The sequence below is a fragment of the Hyperoodon ampullatus genome, assembly GCF_949752795.1.
Source record: "Hyperoodon ampullatus genome assembly, chromosome: 2".
Lineage (NCBI taxonomy): Eukaryota > Metazoa > Chordata > Mammalia > Artiodactyla > Ziphiidae > Hyperoodon > Hyperoodon ampullatus.
Genome location: NC_136915.1, coordinates 195,019,111 through 195,031,286, shown reverse-complemented (window position 1 = coordinate 195,031,286; position 12,176 = coordinate 195,019,111). Strand labels below are relative to the sequence as shown.

At 35.3% G+C, this 12,176-nt stretch overlaps 1 protein-coding gene across 1 annotated transcript in view; it reads right to left on the bottom strand.

The window, feature by feature from the left end:
* The window catches only part of PTPRC (protein tyrosine phosphatase receptor type C), a gene marked incomplete at both ends in the record, with an annotated part of 123,802 nt that overhangs the window by 45,559 nt on the left and 66,067 nt on the right, over positions 1-12,176 (bottom strand). Inside the window, 4 exons of the mRNA XM_079724016.1 lie at positions 6,657-6,800; positions 8,195-8,323; positions 9,538-9,741; positions 11,423-11,452. Of these exons, the coding sequence (XP_079580142.1) occupies positions 6,657-6,800; positions 8,195-8,323; positions 9,538-9,741; positions 11,423-11,452 (507 nt within the window). The remainder of the gene's footprint in view (positions 1-6,656; positions 6,801-8,194; positions 8,324-9,537; positions 9,742-11,422; positions 11,453-12,176) is intronic.

The following is a 12,176-nucleotide window of genomic DNA, read 5'->3' as shown; positions in this document are numbered from 1 at the left end:
TGCATCAATATAACCACCATTGCAATCAGATATAAAACATTTCTATCCAACCAAGGAAGTTCTTCTGTGCCCCCTCCCAGTCCATCCAGTTCCCTTGCCCACCCCCAAACATCCTCTGTACTGCCTTCTATTACTATAGATTAGATTAATCTTTTCTTTCATTTCATATAGATAAAATCAAATGGTGAGTACATTTTTACATCCAGCATATTGCACTTAACAAAATGTTCTGGAGATTCATTCATATTCATTCATTCACACTGTATGTGTCAGTAGTTAGTCCTTTTTTTTCTTGAGTAGTATTCCATTGTAAAGATATACCACATTTCACCTATTCATTCAACTGTTGATGGACATCTGGGTTGTTTCCAGGCTTTTGGCTACTATGAGTGAATCTACTATGGATATTTGTGGAGAAGTCTTTCTGTGGAAAGGACATGTCCTTTCTTCTTTGGTAAGTACCTGGACTGAAAGTGCTGAGTTATTACTTTGCATTCTCACCAATAGTATTGTCAGTCTTTTTCATTTTAGCCATTTTAGTTGGTGTGTGATGTCATCAGCATCTGGTTGTTGTTTTAAGTTGCATTTCCCAGTCGACTAATGATATTGGGAAAATTATTATGTGCTTATTGACCATTTGTGTATCTTTTTCTGTGGAGCGTATGATCAAAATTCTTGCGCATTTTTAATTGGGTTACTTGATGTCTTATTTTGTATTTAGAAGAATTCTCTATATTTCTCACAAAACTCTCTGTTGAAAAAATTAATTGTGGATATTTTTTTACAATGTATGAATTGTGAAAAAATCGTATTTCCTTAGTGACTTTACTCAAAGAACGAGAATGTTTTTTATTAAGTTTGATTTCTAAATGTTTTTCTTTTATGATTCTTGCTTTTTGTGTCCATCTAAGGAACCATTGTTTAAGCTAAACTAGCAAAGATTTTTCTAATGTCTTTGTCTAGACATTTTATAGTTTTAGATTTAGTGTTTAGCTGTACAATCCTTTTTTTTTTTTTTTTTTTGGTACACAGGCCTCTTACTGTTGTGGCCTCTCCCGTTGCAGAGCACAGGCTCCGGACGCGCAGGCTCCGTGGCCATGGCTCACAGGCCCGGCCGCTCTGCGGCATGCGGGATCCTCCCAGACCGGGGCATGAATCCGCGTCCCCTGCATCGGCAGGTGGACACTCAACCACCGTGCCACCAGGGAAGACCTGTACAATCCATTTTGAGTTAATCTTTGTGTTTGTTCAGAGATAAAGGCTGATGTATTTATTTTTTTCTATAGGAATAACTAACTAAAAAATCTAATAATGAAATAAATATCCAAATAAATAAATAAATAACCAAAAAAAAATCCTTCCCCCCACTGAATTGCCTTTGCACTTTTATAAACAATAAAATATATTTTCCTGGGATTTCTATTTTGTCACAGTGATTTATAAAGACTGTACTAATTTTAGTATTTAGTATCCAAAAAACATTAAATTTTTGCTAGTTACATGAGGACATAGTATTTCTGTAGGTTCTTTTTTTTTTCATGGTTATGAGTTGTTTGGGGGGCTACTGGAGACATGGATTTAGGAAGCTGCCTTACTCTCAGCTAGCTATCCCTTCCACATGAAATTCAGAATCACTTTAGTACGTTCTGTCAAAAGTCCTGTAATATTATAATTAATAAACAACTTCAGCAATGAAACACATTTCAGGATCAATACAGAAAAGTCCATTTTATGTCCACACACTGGCAATGAACAATCAAAATGGAATTAAGAAAACACCACTATTATAAGCAGGAATAAATTTAAACCTAGGAATGAATTTAACAAAAGAACTATAAGACTTGCACACTGAGAACTACAAAACATTCTCCAAGAAAATTAAAGAATATCTAAATTAATGGAAAGACACCCCATATTCATGGACCAGAAAACTAACATTGTTAGGATGGCAACACTCTTCATATAGATCTACAGATTTAACTCAACCTCTGTCAGAATCCTGGCTGGCTTCTTTGTAGAAATTGACAAGTTGATCTCATAATTCATATGGAATTTCAGAGGACCTCAAATATCCAAAACAATCTTGAAGAAGAACAAAGTTGAAGGACTCACTTTCTGATTTCAAAACTTACACAAAGCAACAGTAACCAACAGTGTGGTACTGGCATTATATGTATAGATTAATGGAATGGAAGAGTCCAGAAATAAGCCCATCATTATTGTTAATTAATTTTGACAAGGATGAAAAGAACATTCAATGGGAAAAGAATAGTTTTTTCACTAAATTGTGCTAGGATACCGAAAGAATGAAGTTGGACCCTTACCTCAAATCATAAATGAATATTAACTCAAATGGACAAATAGAGCTAATTTTAAGACTTAAAACTAAAAAATTCTTAGAAGAAAACATAGGGATAGCTCTGCATAACCTTGGATTTGGCAATGAATTTTTAGTTGTGACATCAAAAACATGAGTAACAAAGGTAAAAATTAATAAATTGGACCTCATCAAAATTAAAAACTTATAAGCTTCAAAAGCTATCAACAAAGTAAAAAGACAACCCAGAGAACTGGAGAAGATATTTGCAAGTCATATATCTGAATTGTGTCTAGAATATATAAAGAACTGTTACAGCTCAGTGAAAAATAACCCAAATTTTAAGAATGGGCAAATAGTGATAAAAGATATACAAATGGCAAATAAACAGCTGAAGCTATGCTCAAGATCATTATTCATTAATTCAAATCACAATGAGATCCCACTTCACACCCACTGGAATGGCTAAAATAAAAAAAAAAAAGTGTTGATGAAGATGTGAAGAAATGAGAACACATACATTGCTGGTGGGAATGTAAAATGATGCAGCTACTTTGGAAAACTGATTGGCAGTTCTTCAAAATGCAAAACATAAAGTTGCCATATAACCCCCAGATTCCAATCCTAGGTATAAACACAAGAGAAACGAAGACATATATCTACACAAAACTTGTACACAAATGTTCATAGCAGCATTATCCTTAATAGTCAAAAAGTGGAAACAGCTTCAATGTCACTCAACTGATAAAGGGACAAACGAAACAAGGTACATTCATACAATGGAATATTATTAGACAATTAAAAAAATGGAAGTATTGATACGTTACAACATGGATGAACCCTGAAAACAGTACACTAAGTGAAAGAAGCCAGACACAAAAGACAACATATTATATGAAATGTCTATATTAGGCAAATCCATCAAAGCAGAAAGTAAATTTGTAATTGCCTAGATGTGGGAGTGGGAGGGAAATGGGGAGTGACTGCTAAAAGATACCAGTTTTTTTGCTGTTGCTTGTTTTTTTGTGGGTTTTATTTTTTATTTTTATTTATTTATTTATTTATTGGTGTGATGAAAATGTTTTAAAGTTGATTCAGGTGATGATTTACAACTCTAAATATATTAAAAACCACTGATTTCTATACTTTACATGGGTGAATCATACAGTAGGTGAACTAACAAAAGTTTGTGGGTTTGGTTTTTTTTAAGAATGTGGCTTCTTTGGCAACGGTCTTGAAAAATTTCCCCTGTTTCCTGAATAAAATAACATGTAAAATGGTTAAATTGCTATTTTCAAAGGTTGCAGGATTCCTGCATTATTGGAAAAAATCTTACTCAATAATGGTGGGTTTTTTTAAAGACCTTATTTTTTTAGAACATTTTTGAATTCACAGCAAAATTGAGAAGGCACAGAGATAGGCACAACATCCCCTGTTACCAACATCCTCCACTTGAGTGGTACTTATGTTACAATTTATGAACCTACGCTGACACGTCATTATCACCTGAGTCCATACTTTACATTAGGGTTCACTCAATGTTGTACATTCAATGGATTTGGACTAATATATTACATGACATGTATCCATTATTACGGTATCATACAGAGTACTTTCACTGACCTAAAATCCTCTGTGTTCTGCCTATTCATCCCTCCCTCCCTTCCAACTCCTGGCAACGACTGATCTCTTTATTGTATCCACAGTTTTGCCTTTTCCAGAATATCATATAGTGAAACCATATGGTATGTAGCCTTTTCAGACTGGCTTTGTTCACTTAGTGATGTGCATTTAAGGTTCCTCTATGTCTTTTCGTGGCTTTATAGCTCATATCTTTTTAGTGCTAAATAATATTCCATTGTCTGGATGGACCACAGTTTATTTACCATTCACCTACTGAAGTACATCTTGGTTGCTTCCAGGTTTTGGCAATGATGAATAAAGCTGCTATAAACATCCATGTGTAGGTTTTTATGTGGACATGAGTTTTCATCTCCTTTGAGTAAATACCAAGGAGTGTGATGGCTGGATTGCATTGTAAGATGATGTTCAGTTTTATAGAAACCCTCAAAATGTCTTCCAAAGTGACTGTACCATTTTGCATTCCTACCATCAACGAATGAGAATTCCTGTTGCTCCCTATCCTTGCCGACATTTGGTATTGTCAGTGTTCTAGATTCTGCCCATTCTAAAGGTGTGCAGTGATACCTCATTGTTATTTTAATTTCCCCAGTTACATGTGATGTGGAGCATCTTCTCATATGCTTATTTGCCATCCATATAACTTCTTTGGTAATTACATATTTTATAATGTACTAAAGGATCCACTTTGCTAACAGTTCATTTACTATTTAGTATCTACGTTCATAGGAGAGACTGGCCTATAGTTGCCTCAGCTCTGTCCAAGTTTGGTATCCACATAAGAGTAACCCTAGCCTATTCCCCACCTTAACAATAATCAAAATTAGTTGATAGCTTTCCATGATTTCTATACTGTGGAACAGTTTGAATAGGATAGGAACTAACTGTAAACTTACCTTTCTGTTTTTTTTTTCTTTTTTAAAGGGCAGGTGAGGTAAGCAGACAGGGAGTGTAAAGAGGTTGGAGAGGTGTTAGACTATTATTTTATATATAACTCCAATTTTCTAATTCTTCCTAGGCAAATGTCCATAATTCCTATGTTCTAGAAAATTATCCATTTTATCTAACTTCTCATATTGGATGCAAGTTTCTTTATAATCTGTAAAATTTCTACTGTATTTACAATTTCCTTTTTATAATGCATGGGGGAAGGTTGTTTTGCTAGAGGTCTAACTATTTTATTATTCTTTTCAAAACCAAGCCTTTAAATTGGTTAGTAAATTCCTATAATTTTTGTTTCTTCCTTCTTTCAATAATCTGTACTCTAAACTTTGTTATTTTCTGCTTTCTCTGCTCCTATTTCCTGGTTCTTTTCCAAGCACTGTCCAATGATTTTCATTCAATAGAGAGCAAAGTGATAGAAGTTCCCATAAAATGTCACTTGATCTTACTTAAGGTTACAAATTCCTCCCCCCAAATATGTCTTTACTTTACTCAAGTCTGAATATCTTTGTTCCAAAAGGTAAATTTAAGCCATCTATATTTATAGTGACTTTTGATATAATTTGACATGTTTCTGCTATTTTACCTATTGTTTCCTAATTAGTATTCTCTCTCTCCCTCCCTTCCTGCCACGTTTTTCTTCTTCCTTCCCTTCTCCCTCTCCCTCTTTCTTCTTCTTCTTCTCCCTCTCTCCCTCTCTCTCACACACTCTCTCTCCCTCTTCTTCCTCCTTCTTTTCCCTTCTTTCTCCTTTTCCTCCTTTAACATGAAGATTTTTTTTTTATTCCATAACTTTCTTCAACTGCTGACAGGCAATGCCATCTATTTATCTGTCTTTCATGTTTTTAGTGGTTACTCAGAAGTTGTCTTATGCACAATTAACATATTTTCCTAGCAGATTCTAAATTTAACTGGAATTTCTTTACTTCTACTACAGCGGTCCCCAGCCTTTTGGAACCAGAGACAAGTTTCGTGGGAGACAATTTTTCCATGGACTGGGGTTTGGCGGTTGGCTCAGGCGGTGATGGGAGCAATGGGGAGCGGCAGATGCAGCTTCACTTGCTCACCGGATGCTCACCTCCTGCTGTACAGCCTGGTTCCTAACAGGCCGAGGAAGAGTACCCGGGGGTTGGGGACCCCTGTTCCACTAAATACAACTGAAATTTTAGCACTTTTCACTTCCTTCTCCCCTCCATCTTCCAAATGCTATTATTTTCCAGAATTTTACTTTCCAGTTGTTATTAGTTATGATAGTCTGGTTATTATTTATATTGCTGACATTTTAGTAATAACAATTGTTATTTTGCCATCAACACTTAGCTTTACCATTACGTGTTATTAGCTTCTTAAAGTGAGCTTCTGTGTTCATTTTACTCCTATCAGAGGCAGGATTTGATAGAGGGGGCAAAAGATGCAGGACACACCAAGAAGAGAAAGCTGCTACAGGAAGAAAGGGGAAATAAAATGGGAAACACGTGAACAAGCATTTCACTTACCTCACTGTTTTATTCCCATCCCGATCTCACAACAGCCTACAGTTTGCAAAAAACTTGATGAAGGTTTGGATTCACTGTCATTTTTTGTAAATTCTTACAAAAGAATTATTATTTGTAAATTCTTACTTTAAAACGGACACAAAGCCATTTTCTGAAACCCTTTCTCTAAATCCATAACATCTTTTTCTGTGATTCTCAATGAATCATAAGAATATAAAAAGGAAAAAAAAATAACATATAAATGTAAGTGATATACTCACCTCTAAAATCTGTTTTAATAGTTGTATTTCGGCTAGTAATAATCTTGTTATTATAGGATACTTCTGAACTACAAGTATAATTACTTTGAGGATTAAGTTTGAACAATTCATATCTGTCACTTTTATTATATGGTTGAAAGCCATCTAAAAGAAATAAGTATTGCATATGAGTATATGAATACAATATATCACAACTAAATTTCATTTCGGTTTTATATCTATAATTAATATCTATTAGATTGAAAACCTATGCAAATGGTCAAAGCAATAAGTAAAAGGACCTGATATCAGCTATAATGCTGCATGATTTTGCTACACTCAATTTTAAAGAAAACATTAAGATGTAGAACTGAATTTGAGAGTGTGTCTAATTTAGCTGATGAAATGAGGCATTAGTTCATTGTTCTCTGTTCAGAAATTGAGATTGCACTTGACATAGCCTTTACCATGCAGATATCTTAGATAATTGTTTTTTGTTGTTGTTGTTGTTGTTGTTTTTTTGTGGTATGCGGGCCTCTCACTGTTGTGGCCTCTCCCGTTGCGGAGCACAGGCTCCGGACGCGCAGGCCCAGCGGCCATGGCTCACGGGCCCAGCCGCTCCGAGGCATATGGGATCCTCCCAGACCGGGGCACGAACCCGTATCCCCTGCATCGGCAGGCGGATTCTCAACCACTGCGCCACCAGGGATGCCCAGATAATTGTTTTATCGTCAGTCTGTCATACGCTTGTCCTTGCTTTCCTCACCCTGCTTGTGTCTGAGCCGAGCATCTTCCCTGTAACATGATGATTATAAGCAGTATCATACTCCATCCTTTGTGTGAGAGTCTATGTGTTTTTGTTTGTCTGTCTGTCTTGCCAAATATGGCCTAGCAGATAGTTTTATGCCGGGGGTGGGGGAGATTTCATCCCAATAAATTCAAATGAAAATAAATTAAAAGTTATTAAATCATTAAAAAGAAATTCTATCTCAATTATTCCCCCTTCCATGAACCCAAATTCATATTCCTAGAAGCACTTACTATTCTTTCTCTACTTTCGTTTTATCTAAGTCTTCTTGTAGTTGTTTATAAATGTTGTTGATGGAGGGCTGACAAAGTAAACTCTTGGAATCACGTGAAATTATGGTTGTTTTCCTTTTCATTCTAAGAGTATGTGTACCATAATTTTTTATAACTCTCTTCTCTGATAATATTTTCAACAATACCTCATGTATAGCAGTTGCCAAGAAAATTCTTATGAATTAACTGATATTGCTATTTCAAAAATTATTTTTCAGGTGGAGCATTTGTTTATTTTGTGAATTTGAGTTGTATAAAGAATACAATGATTTGATTCCAAACATATCTTTGACTATGCGTGTGTGTGTGTGAGAGAGAGAGAGAAAGAGAGAGAGTGAAAAAGAGAGAATGGAAGAAGGAAAGAAAGTAAGAAGGAAGGAAGGAAGTAGAAATGAAGGAAGGATTAGATAATAGCTAGAAAAACTTCCCACTATAGGAAAAAAAAAAAAAAACACCTCTGATCAATGTTAAATTCTTACCACATTTAAATTTATATGTTATTTTCTTTTTATCACAAGTAAAATTTTTACTGATTTCCCAATGTAAACAAAGAGAAGTATTTGCCTTTTCAGGTTCTACACACTCATTCAGCTGAAAATGTTTATGATCTGTTAAGAAAAAAGATACAAAAATAGATGATTAATACTTCATAATGTGTGCCTTATGCTCAATTACAGTCATTGAAATTATATTCATGATACAGAATCTGGCAAGAATTTAGATTACTTTTGAAAAAAGTCTAATAACTCTCAGGCTTTTGAATTTCTTGATTCTTTAGTTTATTCTTTTTTTAACATTGCACGTATTGGTAGCATTTCACTTAGAATTTATGTTACTTTAAAAAAAAAATGGAACCCAAGGAAACGTCTAGATAAAATTACAGTTTTTGCACATTTTAAAAGACTGACTCCATTTTGTTTTCTTATTTGTATCCTCAATTTTTCATTTACTCTTTGATTTTTTCATTGCATGATCATTACACGGAGCATGGGGGTTTCACTCTGGGCAATGTATTGTTTTAAATTGTCATTTTCTGTTTTTAATTGATCATTTATTCCAGTAACATTTAGAGAAAAATAAATAAGTTAAATGGCATTTTTTTTCAAAAACATCAGATATTTAACCCATTTAAATGTTAAGTCAATCAATGATCTTGAATTATTAAAAGATGTGAGAAATTCAACAAACTTACACAGTCCCTGAGTCCCTTTTAGAAAATGCATTTTGTGAAGGTAGCTTCTCTGAAGTCAGCTTGGTACCTTAGTCTCCTCTTTCCCAGCAGTAGCTTAGGTATTAAAACCAGCTTGATCGCCTTAACATGACTATAACGCTCCCCCCCACCTTTTTTTTTTTTTTTTTTGGTGAAAGTACTTTTGTTTTTTTCACAAACACCAAATCTTTGACTTTGTGTTATTCCCCCAAGATATTCTAGACACACTTGTATTTAAAAAGATTAATGCATACACACACACACACACACACACACACACACACACATATATATATAATGACTTGAATTCAGTAGCGGAGAAACAAGAAAGCTTGTGAATAACCACTCAGTGGGATAAATTAGATCCAATCGACATGAAGCACTCTGTAAAAGAGGTATAAGGAGGCAGGTAAGGGATAAACAGGGAAGGCTTCTCTGAGGTTACCGTTTTCACTGGGTCTGGAGAGCAGAAGTCCACACACTGGCCTCCTGCCACCATCTTTCCCTCAACGCTGTTCCCCTGCCTACTAACTCCTGTGACCAGTAGGACACGTCACACACAAAACTGCAGTGTTGCTGTAAATGCACGAACAGAAATCAACTGATATTTACCTGGTGGTACCTCTAATAAATATTCAAATGGAGGGTAACATGAAGGATGTGTTATATTGATATTCTTCTTTTCACACTCCTGTAGGCTCTGGAGCTCCTTTTCACACCCAACAGGTTCACATTTCACTTCACTAAGTGTTGCATTATACGTTTTACTTTCCTTGTTATAAAAGTAGTGCACAGAGATAGCTGTATAATTGTCTCCTGAAAGAAAATAAAATAGTGAAGCTTATCTTTTATTTTTCAGAATGAATAAACCTATATTAAATACAAAATCCTTAATGTATATTTTTAAAAATATCTAATCACCAACAAAATAACCCCAGGAACATAAAAAAGAGAAGGGACATATCAGTGCCTCCATGTTATTCTTTCATGATTCCCTTTTCATCATTGTCCCATCAAAGACCTCAGCTTGTGAGTTTGTATTTGGATGATAATTGGATTAATGTCTGTCTTCCTAACTGGACTGTAAATTCTATGAGAGAAAAATCCCACCAATTTTGACCATCGCCGTAAATCCAGATCCTTGTGTAAAACCTGTCATCAGAGAGGGCTCAAAAATGGTTGAATTATGCAGAAATGAACAACGCATCTGACAAATTTCTTCTTCTTGCTCTATCATTTCCCTTGCTTTCTAAAGTGTAGTATTTGATTATCTCTTTCTCCTGATAAGGGGAACATTAATTATTTAGGGAGCAGAGGCCTTGTTATTCCTCTACTTGCGTAAAATTATTGATAACAACTCCTCCTAAGCACTTTCTCTGAGTGTCATCTCACACTCTTCCCTTTATTTAAACACACTCCATTGACGCTTAAAAGTATCTTTTCAACACACATTCACTTATTCACTCATTTTTAGTACAAAAAAATTAAGAAGCCTTTATTTTGCTTAAGACACTGTCCCAAGCACTAGGAATACAAATGATCCACTTTTGGAACTATAGAATCTAACATGCAGACAGGCACAGGCATGGACTACAGAAAACACCAAAAATAAGATGATGCACAAAATAATATAGGGGTAAAGAGACAGAGAAGTCTGTTCAGATTGCAGGACCAGGAGGGTCCCTCCAGAGAGGTGAGTCAGTTTGTATTTAAAATATGAGCAGGACATAGAAAAATTGATGGGAGAGGGAGGTGGCAGATGAGGATGCATTCCAAGTGTAGAGAAAGAAGAACGGGGGTGAACACAGGGGCAGGAAGAAACATGTTTTAAGAAACTGAGCACTTCCATGTTACTTAAGTGAAAAGTGTAAGGAGGCAATAGTGCAAGAGGAACCTGGTCATCAAGATCATATTAATTAATCAAACATACAAAGGCTTATGTCTGCACTAAATATACAGAGAGCTACAGAAAGTCGGGACTACAGCAGTGAGATTTAGAAACACGTGGAGGGATGAGCCCTGACCACGAAGAAGGACTCTGCTTCCACTGAGAACAGAGGAAGAAAATGGGAAAAGGATGGACACAAACTGTTCTCAAGCATCTGCTTTGAGCCAAACCCTGGTGAGACAGAGAGACTTTTTCTTCTTGATGAGCCTTGAAGGTATTATTCACATTTCATATTTATCATTACGCAGAATCCTCTCCCAACCCCTAAACAAACTTGCTATCATCCCACTTTACAAATATGCAAACTGAAGTTAAGTGACACCACCAACGTTTTTTAGCTAGTAATTATCAATCCTGATCCTCAAAACTAGGTCTGAATGTGACATCAAACCTTCTTGCCCTGAAGGACCCTGGTTCTTAATGGTTGGAGTTAATCATTGGCGAGAAATTAGAGCCAGTGAGCTTAGCCTGCTGGGGTGTCTTGAAAGCTTGTAATAAAGAAGGAAATCATTAAAGTGATATATGTTGCCTCTAGGTAGACAAACTTACCACATGATGGCTTATGTGTAGTAGGAGGACCTGTAATAGAAAAAAAAAAAGAAAATGCAAATTATTAAAATGTCTAGATAAAATTGCAGTTTTTGCACATTTTAAAAGACTGACTCCATTTTGTTTTCTTATTTGTATCCTCAATTTTTCATTTACTCTTTGATTTTTTTCATTGCATTTTAGAATATCTCTGCTCTAGTCATTCTGAGGAACAGTGATTTACAATGTTTCATCTTCATAAACTATAGAATCTACCGAATTAGGTTTAACAGATTATGCAGAGTTTGCAGTGCCTGTTCCCATATTTGGATCTCAAAACTTCAAAGGTTGTAAACCAACAAGCTAGTTCTATAAAACGTTTTCATGAATTTACCCAACAAACACAACTGTGATAATACAATACTTGTGTGACTTTTGGGTACACATCTGATTATGGAATGGTGACGTGGTTGACTATTTACGCAGCCAGAAGTATTTTAAAGGTCTTCCTCCTCTTGATTAATCTCAAAATAGGTTTATATAATTATAACCCCTAGAAAGTTCAGTTTACTCCTTTTTTTACAAAAAAAAATCATAAAATAGGCAAGGGGTGCTTCACTGTCTGTTTTAACTTTTGTAAGCTCTTTGCCCGTATACTAAATCCAAGGTAACACATTGTTCCGTCCACCAACTGAGACCTATCTTGTGTGAGCATATGTATTTAACTGAAGAATTGGATGGAAATGGGGCTTGTGGAAGCTAAGAGATCTCTGTT